The 20,715-nt window shown below is 48.8% G+C and overlaps 1 protein-coding gene across 5 annotated transcripts in view; it reads right to left on the bottom strand.

Moving 5' to 3' along the window:
* The window catches only part of PIGQ (phosphatidylinositol glycan anchor biosynthesis class Q), a 38,888-nt gene that overhangs the window by 5,913 nt on the left and 12,260 nt on the right, over positions 1 to 20,715 (bottom strand). For 3 of the 5 annotated variants that reach the window (XM_042037213.1, XM_042037212.1, XM_042037210.1), the window contains exons 5-10: positions 14,773 to 14,899; positions 13,468 to 13,621; positions 10,764 to 10,875; positions 8,611 to 8,691; positions 7,527 to 7,641; positions 3,424 to 3,485 (exon numbers count right to left, since the gene is read on the bottom strand). In XM_042037213.1, the coding sequence (XP_041893147.1) occupies positions 3,424 to 3,485; positions 7,527 to 7,641; positions 8,611 to 8,691; positions 10,764 to 10,875; positions 13,468 to 13,621; positions 14,773 to 14,899 (651 nt within the window). The remainder of the gene's footprint in view (positions 1 to 3,423; positions 3,486 to 7,526; positions 7,642 to 8,610; positions 8,692 to 10,763; positions 10,876 to 13,467; positions 13,622 to 14,772; positions 14,900 to 20,715) is intronic. The other 2 variants (XM_042037211.1, XM_042037214.1) reach the window with 2 other exon arrangements.

Below are 20,715 nucleotides of genomic sequence, written 5' to 3'. Positions count from 1 at the left end.
AAGCAGAAGGGGGAAATGCCTGTACACAGAAGCATCCATAGGAAGTTTAGGAAAAAGGCCGGGGCAGCTGCTTGCAGGGAAAATTATAAGGAAAGAGTAAACAGGGAAAAAAAAAAAAGGGCCAAAGAAACCTGTCCCCAGAACTAGCAGCCGTAAAACCCGAGTAACTGTTTCTGCCCATTTCCTCAGCTGTAGGCAAAGCAGAGTGTTTTAAGTGCAAACATGCTGGGGGAGGAGGACAGGAACTGCTGCTCTACAAGGGAGAGACACAGTGAGTGTTCCTTTGACTATCCGCTGTGTGGGCTGGAAGGTCTGGACACAACATTTGTGGTTGAGAAGCATCCCTGGGCAGAGTGGTGATACCCAGGGGTAACACTGGCCCTGCAGTAACCAGGGCTTTTTACACCCACAGCAAATCATGTCCCTGCCTCTCCTGGTACAAATGGAAGTAAACAGGCAAAACTCACTTATAAGTGAAGGGGCAATATTTGTTCTCCTTATGAAAGTTCTGTAAAGCTATAACAAACCCTGCTTAGAATATCCATCCTAATGGAGCTGCTCCCTTTTCCCTTCCTCTGTTGTTCAACCCTTTCCAAAGCAATTGCTGGGCAAGATGAGACTTTCAGCAGAAGGTACATGAATGGATCAAACTCATTGTGTCCTAGAATCCCAGAATCTCAGACTGTTTGGGTTGGAAGGGACCTTAAAGCCCATCCCATTCCACCTCCTGCCATGGGCAGGGACACCTTCCACTATCCCAGGCTGCTCCAAGCCCCAATGTCCAACCTGGCCTTGGACACTGCCAGGGATCCAGGGGCAGCCACAGCTGCTCTGGGCACCCTGTGCCAGGGCCTCCCCACCTTCAAAGGGAAGAATTTTTTCCTAATATCTACTCCAGACCTGCCCTCCTTCAGCTTAAAGCCACTTTTCTCCCTGGGCTATCGGTTCAATTGAGCCACACTGCCAGAAATATTTCTTCTTGTGCACCAAAAGAAATTATTTTAAACACTAATGAAAACACTGACCTATGTAAGACTTCCTGAAGAATCTTAAGCAGCATTTGGAATGGAAATATCATCCCCCATCCTCTGCCCCCCTCCAGGGTCTGGACTTTGCATTCCAGAGATGCTATCTTAAAAATCAAAAATAATCCCTTGGCTGAACCAGGAGTTGGTTGGGAATGCTCAAAGCCAGCATTATTGATTTCTAATCCATTCCCAGTGCCCCACAGGACAGCTCAGACTATCCCCTACAGCTTCAACTATTTTGGGCGTAGCTCCATGCATGCAGCCTTGCTTCCATCAGGCACTGCTCCAAGAGGGTTCTGCACAGAGAGGGGGCAAAGCCACCGTGGAATCTCCAGAAAGGCACAATTTATGTACAATAAATAAGAATTTTAGCATTTCACTTAAAAATAGGTTTTTCAGATTGCCCTCTCCAAAGGCCTATCAGAAATTGGGATATTCAGCAGGATTTCTGACACAAGCCCATTTTTCATTTCCACCAGCACAAAGAGAGCAAAAAATGTCTTTTCTGACCGTCTGCTCATTATTATTTGAACAGAAGGCTGGGACAGACATCTACTGCAGCACTTCCACCTCTTGAGGTGATGACTTGTGCTATATTCCAGATAGAAAATGGATCTTCCTGCAGTGGTCCAAGGAAAATTCATCACAGTCATATGACTCACTGCCTCTGCTCTTTTAAGTCGTGGTCTTTTCCCTCTGAAGACTCATCTCTCACACACACTGATGTGAAAGCCTCTGCTCAGCAGCTCCTGTGCCTCACCTCTGGTGTTTGGTTTCCTTTTTCTGGACTCTCCTGGCCACGGAGGATGGCAGATTTTGGTTCTTACACCACTATCCTACTGAAAGGCTGTCCTGGGTTGCAGTGTATTCTATTACCATCCTCAGGAGCCGTTGAAACCAGGTGGGGCAGTGTTTCCTTGCCTCCTCCCCCCAGACTATCTTTCTGTTAATTGCCCATCATTGTCCTGCCGCCTGACTCAGAGATAACTCCCTCCGGACTATTCTCCTGTTAATGAGCCTAATCAACACTTGGCCTCATGACTCGTTACCCCATTGTGAGATGCTCCGCCCAGAGGGAGGAACCAAGCATCCCATCGTGGATATAATCTGAGGCTGAACACCAGAGACGCCGGCTTCCCACTGGATTTCCAGAGGACAGGAGCTACACAGCCACCATTGGACTTCCTGAGGAAGAGCAGACTGTTTTACTACAGGATCACCGCTTCAGAGGACTGCAGCCACCATTCTACCAGACTGCTACCACCACCCTGCCTAACAGGGTGTCAGGTTGTACCTTGACTCTGTCAGTTTGACAGTGTTTTCTTTTACCTTTTTTTTCCCCTTTTCTTTAATTTCCATTAAATTGTTATTCTGACTTAGTGCCTCCCACTGGTTTGTTTTCAAACTAGTACAAAGGCAGAGCTGGGAAGACAGCTTGCTTAGAGAATGCTAGTTTTGCCCTAGAAGACATCTGTTGCAGGGATTCCCTCTGGAATTGCTAGTAGCTGGTTTGCTGGTTCCCTGCTAGCCTGACCTTTGCTGAAATAGGGTGGGACTGGTGATGGAAAAAGCAAAAGGGCTGGGAAGCTGCAGTTCAATCCTTCCCACACACTCCCCCAGTGTCCAAGTGCTTTTATAAGTGCTATACACTACTGGCAGCCTCTCCTCTTAGGATACAGAGAGCAAGAAAAGCCACCCTGGGATATGGCTGTGTTCCTGCTGGGTCAGGAGATGGAAATGTCGCTCCTGAAAGTGTAAGGAGAACTTCCCTGCTGCCAACACCTCATTTCTTCTCAGAAGATAATTTCCTTTAGTATCTTTGATGCCAGAGTGTGGGAATGGAGGGGGGGTTGCAAAAGCACAGGAAAGCTTTGCCCATACCCCTCACCAGGGCAACTCAGGAGAAAAGCAGGAGGCCCTTTCCTCTCTCACTTGCCCAGGCTCTTGTCCTGCTGGTGTCATGGGGCAGCCAAGGCTTTCCACCACCTCTGGAGGGGAAGAGCTTTTCCTGCTGCTTCACTTTGGATGGTTTAACTGCCTTCTTTTGCTTCTCCCAGTGTTCAGCAATTGTCACATTAAGCTGCCCAGAGCCAGGAGGTGATAATGGCATGAGATCTTAATCCCAGAAGTGACACTGCTCTGTTTCTCCTACCTCCCCTTCTTCTACATTTCACTTCCCACCATCCAGGCACTGCATTTTCTCCAAACACAGGACTCAAGCAGGGCATCCAAAAGCACAGAAAGCAGCAGCCACAAGGCAACATGGAATTATTTCCCTTGTTTCAGCATTTTACAGCTGATAATTTTGAAGTGGAGCCTTTCAGTGGGAGCAGAATGGATGGACTGGGGTCACTCTGGGGGGAAGGAATTGTCACAGACTGCTCAGGGGCCTCACCTGCATAAGCAGCCGCAGAGGTTTGCCATCCTGCTGCTCAAGGACTCTGAACTTCACTCCAGCTGCAAAGACACAAAACAAGAAAACCAAACCCATGGTGGCATTGTTGGGGTGTCCTGTGCAGGGCCAGGAGCTGGACTCGATGATCCTTGTGGTCTTTTCCCACTCAGGATATTCCATGGTTCAATGCCTGGAGCACAGACCATGCATTTGCTGCCCAGTGCTGTTGACTGAGCACCAATTCCCTAGAAATTGTCTTCAGCCTTTCTGGATTTGGGAACGTTCCCCATTTGCAACAGGAATCATGGATTGTCTCTACAATGCTTTAAGCCTGATGACACAGCTCCATTAAAAGCAACCCCTCTCACCTCCAGCTTGAAAACCCAGTCCTAGAGCAAGCACAGAGCCTAGGAATCAGCCAGCCAGACCTGATGATGACAGAGGGACTGGAGAAACCTTCCACTTTTCCCAAACTTCCATGAGAATGGGAACTCCATTTTAGGAGCAGGCACCATTAATTCGTGCTCATGTGGACAGAGCACATGTACAAATCTGTCCCTCTTTCAGCCTCAGGGAGGGAAGTGGCTGACCTGGAGGCATTAAAACATTTCAAAGCAATCCCTGCCCATTGATCCCAGCATCCACATGTTTTTAACAGGCTGACCCCATCAAACCTGCCACTTTCCTATTTCCTCTTGGATCTGCCTCATTGCCAATACTGTAAAGACAAATAGGAAAGATTTTGGATTCCACGGGTGACACAGTGCACACAAAGATTTAATACAATGTTTCAAAGGCAACAGCTTGGACCAGAGAGGCATTTTTCTTTCAAAGATGTCAAATTACTCCACAGAAATAAAACCACCAATCCATCTCTGCAAACCTGTTCCAGCCAAGCATGTCCTGTTATTCCTTCCTGCAGGTAAGAAGATGAGAAAAGACTAAGGCACAGATCAAACAGTGACAGGAGCACAAATAGAAATAAAACTCTTCACTGTGTAAGTGCCATTGCTGCAGTATCTCTGTGACTCTTGCACACTGAAAAACCAAAATGTTTTCTCTTTTTCCTCAAGCTTTGAATTAATTAAAATGATACAGTTCCCTCCTGGGACAGAATGCTTTTCTCTAGCACACAGCTCTGGTTTAAACTCTCTCCCTAAATCATAAAGCTTTTTCTGTCCAGGACAGGAGGGATTTAGCTGCATCTTGCTGGATTATATTGAAAGAGGGGCTTCCCCAGTGGCTTGAAATAGATGTTTGAGTACCCCGGGCCTCAACAAGCAAATGGGCTGGATGACCAAAGTGCTCAATGTGATTCACAGAGCTTTGGCTACGAGGAAGTGTCTAAGCCATTCCAGGAACTACTTTTCTGGCAGACTTTGTCAGAGAGAGACAGAAACAAGCAGGCACTGAAGGTTCAGGTATGTGGTCGAGCACTCTGGAGTCTTATCCCAGGAACACTCCATCCTCCCAGCAAATGCTGGTTCTGTAGGTCCTGGCCACACACCTCCCTTCTACAGCCAACAATTTCTTAATTACATTATTTAATTGCTCAAGAGTCTCAAACTTCTAAGAAAATACAAGCGCAAAAAGGCTATAAATTCATTTTAGAATGAGCTGCAGACTACTGCAGAGCTCAGAACTCTGAGCAGTTCCCTTCTCACAGGAAGAGCAGGAAGGCTCAGGCTCCTGCAGATCACTCCAGCACAGAAGAACCCTGAACTATTCCGTGATTTCCAGCCAACTCCAGAGCTCAGGGGTCTGCTTTTCCTGTAAAAAGGAATCGTCAGTGGCACAGGAGAGGTCAGGACATGAACTCATTTGCTTTGTTTCACATGACAGCACACTCAAGCGAGGGCACTGCTGGTTTGGACTCCAGCAATCATGGCAGGCCCTACAGAACCACAACAAAACCTGTGCCAACGTTTCCACTGTGAAAACTGGGAAGCCAAAGTACAGGAAAAATGAGCTGGCCTGTTCACAATCAAACAATGCTGGTGACCTGTGTGTGGGCAGAGTCTGAGAGCCCTGAAGCCTCTGCTGTGCCTTTCTTCATGCTGTGAATCCACATCCCAACCAAGGTGGTACCCCTTGAGCTGACACTGGGTGCACAGAACTCTTGCACAGAGGACATCTGCTGTGATGTGGGTAAAAAAGGCTTTTTAAAGTCATAAGTATTTCACTTTGGATGTGTGGAAAGAAAAAATGCATTTAGTTTCTGGTGTGTGGATGGATCATCCACCTACCCCTGGCCTGGGCTTCATCAGTGGAGTATTTTGTCAATTCAGACACTTGTCAAACAACTTGGAGGCCAGATGCCACAACTGAACTGAGCTGAACTCAACCCCCTTCCTACCAGCAAAAACTATCCATTCATGTTGGTAGAACCATCTTGATGGTGCCTGTAAGATCAGCTGCCCTAACACCTGCCAGAGGATGTCTTATCCAAGTTCTGAGCCCGACAAGGGAGGCAGCACCCCAGCAGTGAGGACACCATGTGATGTGTACTCTCTGAAGTCCTTTGAATTGGATTCAACTGCTCCATCTGTTCCTGTTGCCACGCCACGGTTTTGTGCTGGGGCAGGAACACAGGCTGCAGAAATGCTCAGAGATGCCTCTTCATCTCACAGGCACCAGGGCACTGCAGTGCCAGTTAAGGAACTCAGCTGAGAGGACAATCCCCTGCTTGGATGGGGGCTCGTTTCCTGCAGCAGAGACCTGGCTGAACAGGAATGAGGAGAAGTAACCTGTGGCCTTACATAACCTACAGGAAATTGTGGTCTTACACCTCTCAGTGGCACCAAGATTTCCTCCTGCCCTACATCCTGCTCATTACTGGGTCAGTTTTCTTCAGCAGCATCTCCTGCTCCCCAGAGACAGCCCTGAAGGCTTTAAGATGTTTCTGCCAGGAAATTCATAGGAACCTGCTCAAGGCTCCCATGGAAAAGCAACAGAGTTGGTAACACAGCTCAGCTCTACCTTCCCAAAACTGAGCCTGGCAGTGTTCCAGCAGACAAAGCTGCTGAGGTTGCCTCAAGCTTCCTCTGCCTTTGATGACTGGCCTTGGTTTACTGATGATCAAGCTCTTTCTTCTATGCTAAATTCCTGCTGCATGCTCTTTAAAAGGATGGGAGATAATAATTTAGATGTGCTTGACTGTAACTAGATTAACCATAGCTGTGGACAGTCAAAGGCATTCCAAAATGAGTCCTTACTCTGGTGCCAGCCATGGTTTATGGTTACCCAAAATGGAAAAACAATGTCTGGCTTCCAAATGGTGACAGATTAGTCTCAAAAAGGGAATGATTATCTGAACTCTGCCCAGAGCTTTGAAATTAACCCAAACACCTCAGGTCAGGGCTTCAGTCAGTCAAAGTCAGCATAGAACTGAAAGAGCTCCATTGATTTGCAACCACTGTAGATCCAGCCCTTTGGGACAGCTGATATTCCAAGTATTTTTGTGATTTGGCTTGTTTCAGAGCCCGAACACCCAAGGTTATGAGCCTGTTTCACAGAATCATGGAATATCCTGGTTTGGAAGGGACACACAAGAATCATCCAGTCCAACCCCTGGCCCTGCACAGACACCCCAACAACCCCACCCTGGGCATCCCTGGCAGCGCTGTCCAAACGCTCCTGGAGCTCTGGCAGCCTCGGGGCCGTGCCCATTCCCTGGGGAGCCTGGGCAGTGCCCAGCACCCTCTGGGGGAAGAACCTTTCCCTGATATCCCTGGATATAAAACCTCCCCTGACACAGCTCCATGCCACGTTTGGTTCGCAGAAGTTTTACCTGACCTGGCAGTCCAGAACTGGAATAAAAGATGAGCTCGTTTATATGGGGCTTGTTTGGATGTCACTTTTAGTGGCCAAGGGCTTTGTAAAGGTGCTCCTAATTCTGCTTCAGGTTCAGATTTCTTTCCATTGACATCCTCATCCTGCTCCTTGCAGGAACTGGTTCACAGTAGGGACACCTGCACGACTTGAGCCTTGGGTTCTTTCCTACCCCCACTGCATCTTCAATTCAGGAGTGACCCAGTGCACCAAAATCAAGCACATAATGCAAAATACTTGAAGTGCTGCAGGGGAAGAGCTGAGGGACTCACCTGCGAGCCTGTAGGATCTGCAGAGACGAAGGATGAGGGAATAAAGAGGCAGGGAATCAATCAGGTCCACCAGCAAGCGTATGAGGCCCTGCACAATCACCACCAGCAACCGGAGCTACAGAAACCAGTTTAAGAGAAAATCTCAGGAAACAGGAGATGAAACAGCTGTAAATTCCTGAGCTGAGCTGGGATCTGACACTGCTGTGTGCTAAGCTAAAGCCTCCCAAAGCAGGTGTGATGTCTGGAAGTGCTGAGCATCCAGACCCTGCGTGAGGGTCCTCAGCAACCTCAGTTGAAGGGGATAACTGGAATGAAGCTCCCAGAGTTGGGGATGCTGTGACCAGCAAGGACACGAGAACTATTCCACTTTCAACAGCCACAGTCGAAAAGGAAGCCCAAATTCTCCCATTTTGAGTCAACTCCATCACTATGTACCAGTGAATGTAAATTTCCCTCTCTCCAACAGTGAGCTGCAGCAGCTCATTTCTGCCTGAAGAAACCCCACGTAGAGCCTAAGCAAGAGCAGAGCAGGCAGAAATGAGCTTCCTGCTCTGTGTTTTCTGTCCCTGACTAAAGCACCTCCTTTTGTCACACTGCAGTTATTTTCTGCTGCCAAGCTCATCTGAAAAGAGAGGGCTCAAAAAAGCTGCTGAAAGCATGTGATGGCCACTGTCTGTGGAAAATTTGGCTCTGGGCAGACCACAGAGAGGACTGGTCATATTGGGGGGGAAAAAAGAAAAATAAAGAAGTTCCAGCCTCTGAGGAAAGCTTGGCTGAAAACATTTAATACAGCAAGTTAATTCCCTGAAAAAAAAGTTCTGGATCAGACTAGAGGGGCCATCACCACAGATGTGGGTGGAAAGATAAAAAAACAGCTTCTGAGAGAAAGAGAGGGGAACAGCTTTTCCTGCTGGCCAGGATTTGCTGGGAATTCCCTTTGGAAAAACACAAACATGAGCTGTGTGAGAATCCTTCCTAAGAGACCTACATTTTTATTTTCTTTATGGATGATCATAAACGCCTAGGAAACCGTTTTTTACTATCTCAGAAGAGAGTTTGACTTGTTTCAAGGGTTAAATCTTACCAGGGTAAACACCAAATAATACAGTGCAGTTGTAGGCAGGAGGAACAGCAGGATTGTGAACAGCAAAGTGCCAATAAATAACTAGGGAAAAAGGAAACACAATCATGAGCAGAGCAATGGCAAAATAAAATACATTACAAATAAAGAATAGGAGACTCTGAGGCAATGGAAGTTTGCAGGACTCCTTAATGTGTTTTTATGTTGCCTATGTGAATAATGCTGTTACCTTGGATATTTTCAGTATTTCTCCTCTCACTGGGCCTTCTTCAAAACTCCTTATTATGGGGGTACATTTGGAAAGATAAATAAAAGCTGGATCCTGACAGCACTTTTCCTTTATAGACAACACTCAAGATTTCCCATTTCAGGCCAGCTTCCTTAGGAAACAAGACTTACATGATAGTGCAATTTTTCCACTCTCTGTCCCCAAAAGTTTTAGAGCCACTGATCAGAAAAATGTGGAAAAGAAAAAGAAGTGGTAATTTGAATGGGAATTCTGTAAAGAATTGATAGGTACTTCTGTTCCTCCTTGTTTCAGCAGTGCAGGCACCTGGTGCAAACCTGACAGAATTTGGGTGATACACATTCCCCAAGTCAGCAACTGGCTGAGCTGTCCAGCCACAGAAATTCTGCCTCTTGCTCAGTGGGAAGGTGGGAGAGAGGAAGAAGCTGGAGTCGGGGAGCAATATTTAGAAGATAAAGGAGAAAAATCCCGAAGGAAGCAGGTGTCATTAGCTCCACTGCCCACAGAAAAAGTTATTTTTACTCTGGGCCAGCCCAGTTGGCGTAGGTCTAAATAATTCCAAGTGGGAGAAACTCAGATTTGTAACAAACAGGGACCTGACTCTTCAATTTCCAGTCACCACTTCCAGAACAGAGAGGCCACAGGAGCGCAGGGCACTGCAACCTCTGCAAAAAGGGACCACGGCTGTGGGACATCATGGAAGAAAATAACCCAGCAGCCACGGCACAGAGGTGGATCAGCATCCCAGCTTTAGGGATGTAACCAGGAATAGATCACAACCCAATCCATTCTCCTCACAGCAGTTGTTTCTCCCCTCTCCTGTCACCCCACCGCAGTTGTTTAAACCACCAAAAGTCTTTTAAGGTCTGCTTTGAATGTCTTTTCCTACCCGGCCAGCGACACAATTCCCACTGGTCTCCAGAGCAGCAGGATGAAGCCTGAAGTGCCAAACCAATTCTCCTCAAAGTACACAGGGAGTGAGCCCTGATGCAAACCTGGCACAGAGGCTTTTAATCACCAAAGAAACAGAAAACCAGCTCTCAGCTGTGGTGCAAGAAGCTCAAAGTTATCTGCTGTAATAGAGAGAGGCGCTGACCCTGCAAGTTTCCAAATATTATTGTATTATTTCAGTGATGTTTGCAGCTGCTGGCCTGGAGCAGTTCAGGCTCTGCTGGACTTTTGCATGGCATTTCAGAAATTAAAAAGAGCTTACAGCACTCCACAAAAATTGCCTCTGCCTGAGTGAGAGTGTGTGGGCCAGGCTCCAGCACAACGTGAATGAAACGGGGCCTTTTAATAGAAACGCTGCCACGGCTGTTACTGTGGCAACACTGCTGGGCACCACATTTCCAACTGCCTCCATCCCTCCCCCATTCCCACTCCAGCCTCCGGGAGCTGCCAGCATCTGCAGCACCCACCACAGCTCGCTGGGTGCCTGGCAGGTGCTCAGGGCAATTCTGTACTTGCCAGAATTTGGCCCTCTGAGCAAGAGAAGGGATGCTGGAGGGCAGGCAAGGGGTGCAGGGAAGGGAAGGTGTGCTGGAAGGCAAGGAAGGGATGCTGGAGAGCAGGGAAGGGGTGCAGGGTAGGGAAGGGGTGCAAGGAAGGGGTGCAGGGCAGGGAAGAGGTGCTGCAGGGAAGGGGAGGAGTGCAGGGAAGGGAAGGGCCGCTGCAGGTAAGGAAGGGGTGCTGGGGGGCAGGGAAGGGGTGCAGGGCAATGTAGGGGTGCTGCAGGGCAGTCAAGGAGTGCTCTAAGGTAGCAGAAGAGCCATGGAGTCAGTGTCGGGGTATGTTCCTGTTCTGGGCACCACAAAGGCTCCCGTGGCTCTGTCCCAGTATCAGTCAGAGCAGGATGGGAGGCCATCCCTGTGGGCAGTGCCCTGGGGTGTCCCTGGGGCCGTGGCACTACCTGGTCCAGGTCATAGGAGCAGGAATCCACCCGCTGCCGCAGCACGTTCCACTTCTTGCCCCGAAACAGGCGCCACAGAGAGGACAGGCCGTAGATCTTCAGGCAGTAGAGCCTGAGCAAAGAGAAGACTCTGTGCAGCACAGCGGGCAGTGCCCAGCTCCAGCACCACCCAGCTGTCACCATCACAGCCCCATGCCCACCCACCCACCTGCAGAGCCAGGGGTGGCAAAAGAAACCCACTGGGAATGATGCAGATAAAGACTCATGGCTCAGTCAACCCTATCTGGGCTGGCCCCTGGCACGGGGGCTACTGCAGCCAGCTCTGGGCCACTGGAGGGCAATGGCCAGGCCATGCCCTGGGGCTGTAGCAATCACCAGCCTCAAGGCAACACCTTCCCTGCAGCAAAAGGGTGCTGAGGCCCTGGCACAGGTTGCCCAGAGAAGCTGTGGCTGCCCCTGGATCCCTGGCAGTGTCCAAGGCCAGGCTGGACATTGGGGCTTGGAGCATCCTGGGCTAGTGGAAGGTGTCCCTGCCCATGGCAGGGGTTGGAATGAGATGAGCTTTAAGGTTCCTTCCAACCCAAACTGTTCCATGGTTCTATGAAAAGAACCAGCAATCTTATTTCCCCAAGCTCACCTGTGTCTCCCCAGGTCAGATCTGTCCCTTCCCCTGCCTTCACACCCTTGCAGACAGGGCTGGCCAAGGTCTTACCCCCACACCTGAGTCCACTGCAAGGCAACTGTGCCTCTGCAGCACAGAGATACAAGGGGGAGGAGTGGAGCCCCTGCAGCTTCTCTGGTAACCCACAGCTCCAAAAATCCTTAAGAGTGGGAAGAGATCACTGAAATGCCTGGTGGCCCCTACTGCACCCCTTCCTCAGGCTTTCAGAACTTGGTGCTGTGAGACTTGGAGCTACTTCCCTCACAGAAAGATGACAACAGTGAGGGAAACTTGGGGTGACAAGGGGTGGGAAACAGACACCTCTTTATGGAATAACATCAAGGAAGAAAGAGCCCTTGGGATGGAGAGGAGGCACAAAGAGCCCTGGGCAGCTGTGCCAACATACAGGGATGTAAAGAAAGGGTACATGGCCACTGTGTGGGGCAGAACAGAGTCTGAGAAAGCCTGAGCTACGAAAGCCAGACTGGCAAACTAGGCTAGCTAAGGTGTGGAGGCTGCTCAGATTTCACAGCAGCAATGTGAAAGCAGAGGCAAGGAGTCTCATCCAAGAGAAGAATCTGGTTTGAGGAACACCAACTGCTTCAAGGAATTGGCAGGGTGCCTCCAGACTGGCAGGCACAGCTTGGTGCACTAATCCCTAGGCAGGAGGGAGCCCAGGACAACTCCTCCAGGTTCTGGCACATACCTGCCCATGGCTCTGACTAAGGCCACGCTCTCCCTGCACCCCGACATGACACCCAGTGGGTGTTGCTGCAGTGGCACCTGCCCCACCTGCCCTGCTGCCTGCACACACACGCCTGCCCTCGTTTCACTCTGCTGTTTGCCCCAGAAGGGGATCTCAGGCTTCACCAGCACCTGGACCAGCAAATTCTTCCTCCTGCCAGCCGCAGGAATTCAAGGGGCTGTGGTGGCTGCGGTGGCTGCTGACTCTTCCTGGCTCTCCACAGTAACAGCGCACAGCTCTCTATACTTCTGACAAACACGAGACTGGTGGGCTGGCTCCCTGCAGCTCCAGGGAAGAGCAAACAGCTGAGAAAATGCTTTTCCTACTTCCTACTACCACTCTGCACAACTAGGATGAGCAAGGCCACTCCTCACAGACCAACACAGAAATTCCAGTAATTAGAGGTGTTGAGAAGAGACCTCCCACTCCTGACATTACTGATGCTGGGTGTAAGACCTATGCTCACAACAGATCCGGCTCATAAATCGGGTCTCAGTATTTCCAACCATTCCCTAAACTACCCAGATCTAAAGATTTACTATTTCTTGTGTTGTTTGCAAAGTAAAGCCTGAGGAGGGACAATGGCCATTCTGTACCTTATAAGGCAAAAGGTCCTTTATCTCTTGTATCCCACCTCCCTGGCAAACACATCCTGTGGCCTGTGGGACTCCTTGGTGCAGCACAAGTTAGAGGAGAGCAGGAGCAGAGCACAGTGATGGGCACCTCTTGCACAGGAACCCCAACAAAGCCCTCTGCACTCCCCTACTCATTCAGAGCCTTTGCCCAGCTCTCAGGCCACGGGACCCTCCAGACAATGACACCAGGAGAGTGTCACAGACCCCCTGTGACCCCAAACCTGCCATCTGTGCTCCACAGTGCAGGCAAGGACCTCTGAAGCAGGGCAGAGACTGGGATTTTGGGGCTTCTCCAAAACTACAGGGGTTCTCCTCTCCTCCTCTTTTCCAGTTCCCCTCCATATCTCCAGCAGGATGCAACTGAGGAGAGAACTCCGAGGCTGAATCAAAGGGATGGGGTGAGCTGCTTGCTGCTTTCTTGTTCTCTGCCTGCCATGCAGTTTTATCTTTCCAGGTCACTACCATGACAGATAAATATCCAAATGCAGGAGAAATGAAAGGTAGGCTGCTTGTACTGCTGCGGCCATCATTTCTACAGGCTTAAAAGACTGCAAGAAATTAATTGTGGGTTAAACTGAATTCAGGAGAACTACACCAGGACTGAATGCTTCACCACGGCCTGAGGTGTTTCCAAGCAAACCCCAGAGAGGGAGGGGGACTCACCTGGCCCCGTAGACATAGAAGCAGTAGATGTGGAAGGTCAGGAGTGCAATGATGTCAGAGAGGATGCAGAGAGCCACGGTCAGGCCCAGACAAGCCGACAGCCCCACGTACCACAGGATCATCTCAATGAAGGGGGACAGCAGGTGGATGTAGCCTGGTGGACATGGCAGAGGGTCAGTGTTTGACTGGGTTATCTCCCACCTGACCCTCTCAAAAGGCTGATTCCCCTCGCCCTAGAACACTGCTCCAGAAATCAGAGCCATGAAAACATGGAAGTGAAGCTGGAAAACTCCTTTAGATGTCATCTTCTCTTTAGGAGGGCCAACAAAAACTCTCTTTCTGCCAAAGTTTCTGGCTCAAGGTGGGGCAGCACTGGGAGGATGGGGAGGAGTGTGCTTAGCTTGAACACAGCAGTCACCTTTCTCCACATGGGATTTCATGGAATTAGCATGGCATGGTTTGGGTTGCAAGGGACCTTAAAGACCATTTAGTGCCAACCCCCTGCCATGGGCAGGAACACCTTCCACCAGACCAGGTTGTTTCCAGTCCTATCCAATCTGGCCTTGGACACTTCCAGGGATGTAACATTTGATTTTCTACATTTGTGTCCAGGTTCTTAAGTACCTTTTTAACTGTTCACATCAACCTTTACCAAAACCATTCCTGTTTTTCTGCTCTTCCCGCAAAAGCCACCTCATATGGCTTTTGTAAAATAAAGCAGTGTGGACAAACAGTCTCTTTCATCACCAAAGTGGGGCAAAGTCACAGAAACAAGACCATACTTGACTGGTGAACAAAGTAAGTCAGTATAATAACTATGGAGTTCATGTTCATCATGCCTGTACTCCTCCACCAAGGATAACAGGGGTGTGTTATTTCAAGGAAGGACCTGAAACAATAAAATTGCACTAAACTGAAGTCGGTGATAGGACAGGGCTGGCATTTGCATCCCTGCATATTTCTCATCCCTATCCCAAGAGCTGCCTCTCACATGGCAAAGACCACGAAACCCTACAAAAGACCTCATAGCAGTGCCTTCCCTTGGACACTCACCACCAGTGACAGCAAGTAACAGCCCCAGCAGGATCTGCACTTCTTGCAGAGCGTTACACCAGCACTTTAATATGGATGAATTCCTTGTGTGGGAATCCAACTTTGGCTTCAGTTCCCACAGCAGGAAGACTCCCAGACAAGTCTGTACTTGCAGAAGTGCATTTTGATTCATTACTCACCTCTAGGCAAACATTAAACACTCAGAGGGAAGAGATGAAAAGGGAGGCTGGAAAGTTAAACAATTTCACTTACTGATCCAAAGATGGATGTGGTAAAGAAAGAAGCGGCCCAAAACTTGATCCAAGGCTCGGTTCATTTTCAGTCCAGCTGGTGCTCCCATCAGCCACTGGAGCAGGTCCTGCAGCTCTTCAGCCACGTGCTGCAAACACAAGGAAGCAAGGCCATGGAGAGAAAAGACTGCAACCACACTGAACAGGGCCAGTGCACTGCAATTGCTGCCCCCTCAAGTATTCCACCACAACCTTCAAAGCAATGGGAAAAAATCCAAACACCTGCTTTACAGATGACTACTTAAATCAGAAATGCAACTTTATTAAAGTCCTTGCTGAACCAAACACAACAGCTGAGAGGAACCTGAACTGCTTCAGTGGTCTCTGTGCTGGGAACATGGAGCTGTGTCACCTCTGGAAGGCTTGCACAGTGGGATTTATTGGGGTAATGAGGGTTCTGGAAATAGATGGCAAATGCTGGTGCACAAATCCACTTCTGGGGACAATCTGGTGAAAAGTCAGAGATGAGTTGGGGAAGGCTGTCAGGATTTTAAAAGGGGGGAAGATGGCAGTGCACTACTGGGCAAAAAAGAGTGAATTTTTATAAACAATCTGTGTTTAGAGCAGGGTAGAAAACACAATCACATAAATGTATTTCATGCACAAACTTTCTTGATCCTTTGTGGTGTACTAGGCAATAGCACTGATCTTGCCTATCACTCTCTGCAGGCTTCATGGACAGGTACTCATGGCATCCCAGCAAGGGAGCAGCCTTGAATCACTGAGGAAAAACACTAATGGAGCTCCTCCCCACATCACTGAGTCAGAAAATGATTATGGTTGGAAAAGACCTCTAACATCACCAAGTCCTATGAACCCCATACTGCCAGGTGCACCACTAAGCTACATCCCCGAGTGCCACATCCACACGGCTTTTTGAACACTTCCAGGGATGGTGACTCCACCACTGCCCTGGGCAACCTGTTCCAATGCTTGCCCACCCTCTTCATAAAGGAATTTTCCCAATATCCAACTGAAACCTCCCCTGCTGCAACTTGAGGCTGTTTTCTCTTGTCCTGTCACTTGTTACCCAGCTGCCCCCTCCTGTCAGGGAGTTGAGGAGAGTGAGGAGGTCCCTCCTGAGCCTCCTTTGCTCCAGGCTGAGCCCCTTTCCCAGCTCCCTCAGCCACTCCTGGTGCTCCAGCCCCTTCCCCAGCTCTGCTCCCTTCCCTGGACCTGCTCCAGCCCCCCAGTGTCCCTCCTGGCTGACCCCAGGATTGGAGCTGCAGCTCCCCCAGGACTCTGGTGCTGAGTTTCAGGATTCGTGCTGTTCCTGCCTGCCCCGTGTGCTGTCACTTCACTGCTGCAGAAAAAACCAAACACCAGCTCTGGGCTTGTTCCTCCCTACCTCAAATGTGTGCTCCAGACCCTTCACTGAGGGCTGTGATTCACATTTTCTGGTGATTTCAGCCCAGGCTGGTGTTATTTATTGATTTTCTCTCTCCACTCCACTACTCCACACTCCCCTTGCAGTTGGGTGATTTTTCTCCTCAGAACTTCACACCTGCCCTACTCCCCTGAGCTGAAACCATTGCTGAGCTCCAGTTACCAAGCTCTGAACTGAGGGAGCTGAGAGTGATAACCTTCAGCAAACAGGTGGGAAAATACCTGGAAGAAGTGACCTCTTACACTGTCCCACATGGACAGAGATTGTGAGGAAAAGCCCTGCCTTCAAAAATCCCACTTAAAGCCTATGCAAGTGAAGGGCACTGAAAACTGCCCATGTGTAGAACCACCAAGCCACACTCCCTAAAGCTGATGCACTGCAGCCTACTTTCCTTATCACTCACATGTATAATTTCCCTAAGGAAAAATTATTTCCAGGGAATGATTCCATTTTCTTTATTAACCAACAGATCCTGGCAAAATGCGTTTGTAAACATTTACTTTTAGTGCAGTGGCAAAATTAATGGTTCCATTTTCAACTTCTCCAAAAGGCTTGTCTTTCTATTTCCTTCCTTTTCCCTCTGTCTCACTGCAAGTCAGGGCTGATTGGATCCCATGGAGCTCACCTCTGTGGCTAAGAAGCATTTGCTGCTTTATAAATAGACTGGTTTTAATATTTAAAGTGTTGGATTGGTAACTTAGAAAAAGCATTTGGGGATTTTAATGAAATATTTAAATGCTTGAAAGCAGTCCTTCGGCAAGGCTGGATTTTAGCAGTGAGTATTTCTGGAGGCTGCCAGTCCCAGAGGTGCTGCTGAACCCTGGCAGGGGCATGTAGCCCTGGGAAGGTGCCCTACCTTGCTGTCATTCAGCTGGGCAAGGCATCTCAAAACAGAGTCCTGAGGCATAACCTTGCAGGTTGTTTTCCAGACAGATATTTTAGGACTGATCAATAGCAAGTAGAATCAGGAAAGGTGTCTGGGAGTCCAATTCTCCTCCTGCAGTCATGAATACTGAATGTGGGCATATTAATAAATCAGATACAGAGGTTTGGAAGTGTTTCATAACAGGGTGCTGGGACATGACCAAACTGAAGAGAGACTGGAGCTAACGAGGGTTAGATGAGCTCACTGTGGAAATATTCTCTTTACTGTCATGCTCTTCTTCCTACTTTCCATGTGCAGAGGACTAATGCTGATGTGACACGGATGGAGAAGGACACACAGGGCACTGTGATGCTCCAGGGAAGGGAGTGGAGCTGGGGAAGGGGCTGGAGCCCCAGGAGCAGCTGGGGGAGCTGGGAAAGGGGCTCAGCCTGGAGCAAAGGAGGCTCAGGGGGGACCTTCGGGCTCTGCTCCCAGGGAACAGGGACAGGACAAGGGGAAATGGCCTCAAGTTGTGCCAGGGGAGGTTTAGGTTGGATATTGGGAAAATTTCTTCACTGAAAGGGTGGTCAGACCCTGGCACAGCTGCCCAGGGCAGTGCTGGGGTCACCATCCCTGGGGGCACTTGAGCACAGGGGTTGGTGGTGAACACGGCGGTGCTGGGCTGATGGTTGGACTCAGTGATCCTAAAGGTCTTTTCCAGCTTTAAGGGTCTACCTGGTGCAAGTCAGAGCACACAGAGCCAAAGCTCTCCCTGTCAGACACACCTGTCCTGTGTCTGCTGCAGGTGGTTGGGGCTCTAAGATACACAATTTTACGAATTAACATCTAAAAACATTTTCCAGGAAGTGTTCTCTCTGCTTGCTTTGTTTATGGATCAGTGGAACAGGACTGAGTAGGAACATACATCCAATTATCTCCAAGCCCCAGCAATGCTTTTGCAGGCACAATCTATGATAAATATGTAACTGTTTCAAACAGATTACAACTTAGGGAAAAGAGACATCGGCAAGGATAAAAGAGATGAAGGGAAAAAAGAGGAGATGGTTTATAAGCAGTTCTGTTTAAAAGCAGTGCAGTGCTTTGAGTCAGGTATTTCTGGAAGAAGGTTGTCTCGTGGAAGGCAAAAGCAAGGAGAACCATTGGGAAGCCTGGTGGGATCAAGAGGAAGGAGGAAGGTAGGAGTTGTGAGGGCACCCACAGAGGGAAGATTATTCAAGTTTTCCATTTTTGGATTTGAAAGCCTGCTTCAAAAATCAGTCCTTCCTAACAGCTCCTTGCCAGTTACTCCCTGGGTGTCTCTGAATCACATCTGCCTCACTGAGTGACAAAAGCAACTTGTTATTACAGCCAGCACAGCACGCTGGGAAAGTGGGAGCTGCACTCAGTGATGTCTTGTGCAGCATCAACAATTGCCAGCCACGTGCTGATTTGAGGTCCATTTTATCAGGGGATGACAAGGGATGGCCAGGGAACACAGCTTGGCAGCAGGCTGAGCTTGTGACCCTGGCAGTGCTGAGAGTCCAAATAACCCACCTGCACTGCTTCCTTCCAGAGAGATGTTGGGTGGAAAAAACCCGAGCACTGTATCCAGGCCCCACACAGCTGGGATTTTGTCAATGTTAAAATCAATCAATCAAACCAATAAGGTTATGTGTTATATAAGGTTAGCCTGTCAATATTAAAATCAATAAGGTTAAAGTGAGGTTATGTATATGGCTTTATTATATGTAACAATCTTACTATAATAGTACCATGGAATATCCTGAGTGGGAAGGGACCCATCAGGATCATCAAAGTCCTTGCACAGACACCCCAACAATCCCACCCTGGGCAACCCTGAGAGCATTCTCCAAATGCTCCTGGAGCTCTGGCAGCCTCGGGGCCGTGCCCATTCCCTGGGGAGCCTGGGCAGTGCCCAGCACCCTCTGGGAGAAATGAGATATCCAATGTTTTATTTACCAACAGACACAGAGGTGTAGGGTCAATGCCATCAGCAGATCTGGGCACAGCTCAAAACAGGAGAGTGTTAGGGAAGGAACAGGAGCTCTCTGCACACACGGAATGCTGAGTTACTGAACTTGGCAACACACAAGCACTTGAGAAAGCCCAGTGATGGGAATAATGCAGACCAGATGGACACTCAGCAGCAGAGAGGAAACCTACTGCTGAATGGCTGAGGGGAGATTTTGCTGTCATACTGGAAAAGAAGTGGTGCTGGCTTGCACACCACATGCTGAAGTCATTGGTATATTTTGGGATCACTCAGATCTGCCTTTTTTAAGGCCTGCACATAATGAATATAAATCAATGCCCAGCAAAGGCAGTAAAAGGACTCCAAATGATTTTATGTCCACAATCTCATATGACTGAAGGAAGAAAGTAAGGCTGGAAAAAAGAAGAGTTGTGAGTGGCCTGAACTGATAAGCCTGGAAAAACAAGGAAGAAAGGCACTGACTGGCTATCAGCCCCCCCAGACACGGAGGAGTCAGCACTTCCAGGAAAGAAAACAAACAGCTCCTGGTGATAGCCAGGTAACAGTCCACACTTGGAGGAGACTTGCTGAAGACAGCTGACACTATGAGGCAAAAGCTGAGTGACAGATGAGCTAAATTACTGAAAGAGGAACAAACAAGCAACCCTCACAAGCAAGCCTGGCCAGGACAGGTGCTGGGGTTGGACACACCTTGAGCACGGAGAGCGTCCATCTGCCAAAGACACTGGGCAGATGGAATCCCTCCCAGAGCCACCTGTGCAACCAGGAATGCAGCCAAAGCCACTTCCCTGCAGACTTGTTAAGAAATCAGATTTCTGAGAGCTGGGCACTTGCAGTAATCCCAAAGGGAAAGCTCTAAAGAACTCAGACTTCTCCAGCTGAAATATCTGTAAGGGAAAAGATGTAGGAATAAGGCTTAGAGGAATATTTGCAGTGTAGAGCTCAAAACCAAGAGCAAGTGTCCTGCAACAAATGTGGTTCTTCCTACCCACCACTGCTGCTGAGTAGTGTCTGCAGCAATCCTTAGAACATGCTGTCCTTAAAAGTTTGACTATGAACGGTAAGAAAACCAGCAATAATCCTGATCCACAGCTATGCTGGACACTCCATACCTGCTTTCTGAAAGTCCAGCATGTACAAGAATGATCAGAGACCTTGTAATCATTAAGGAGTTAGACATGGACCAAGAAGATCATTGTCAAGGGAAATGTGTGCTCCTCCCAGGAAATGTGGCATAAATAGGAAAAATAAACTGCTGCTGGAATTCTCTAATCAGATTTAAATTCTTCCCAGCCAAGAAGTTGGAGAAAGAGCAGAGAGAAGACATTCTCCAGCTGCTAGAAAGAAACCAATGGAAAGACCCATTCAGAAATGAAAGCAAACTGGGCAGAGAAAGGATTAGGCTGTGCAGCTGCATGGCAGGGCTCAAAACTGGTTGCACATGTATTCCCAAGACACAGAAGCTCTTAAAACAGAGCTGACCTCAGATTAGTGGTCTGGTCTCCAGCCTCTGAAGTACATTATATGTTCCTTACTGCCACTAAACAGATATACTGGAGCTCTGCACCTAAAATGAACCACCAGAAGAGCAGGACAGTGTGAGTCATACTTGCTATCCGTGAATTTCTGCTGATGTTGA

The sequence above is a fragment of the Corvus kubaryi genome, unplaced genomic scaffold, assembly GCF_017639235.1.
Source record: "Corvus kubaryi isolate FWS band 111438036 unplaced genomic scaffold, C.kubaryi_AGA036_p1.0 37387, whole genome shotgun sequence".
Classification (NCBI taxonomy): Eukaryota; Metazoa; Chordata; class Aves; order Passeriformes; family Corvidae; genus Corvus; species Corvus kubaryi.
Note: the sequence above shows the minus strand (reverse complement) of the source record. Positions and strands in the feature narration are given on the sequence as shown.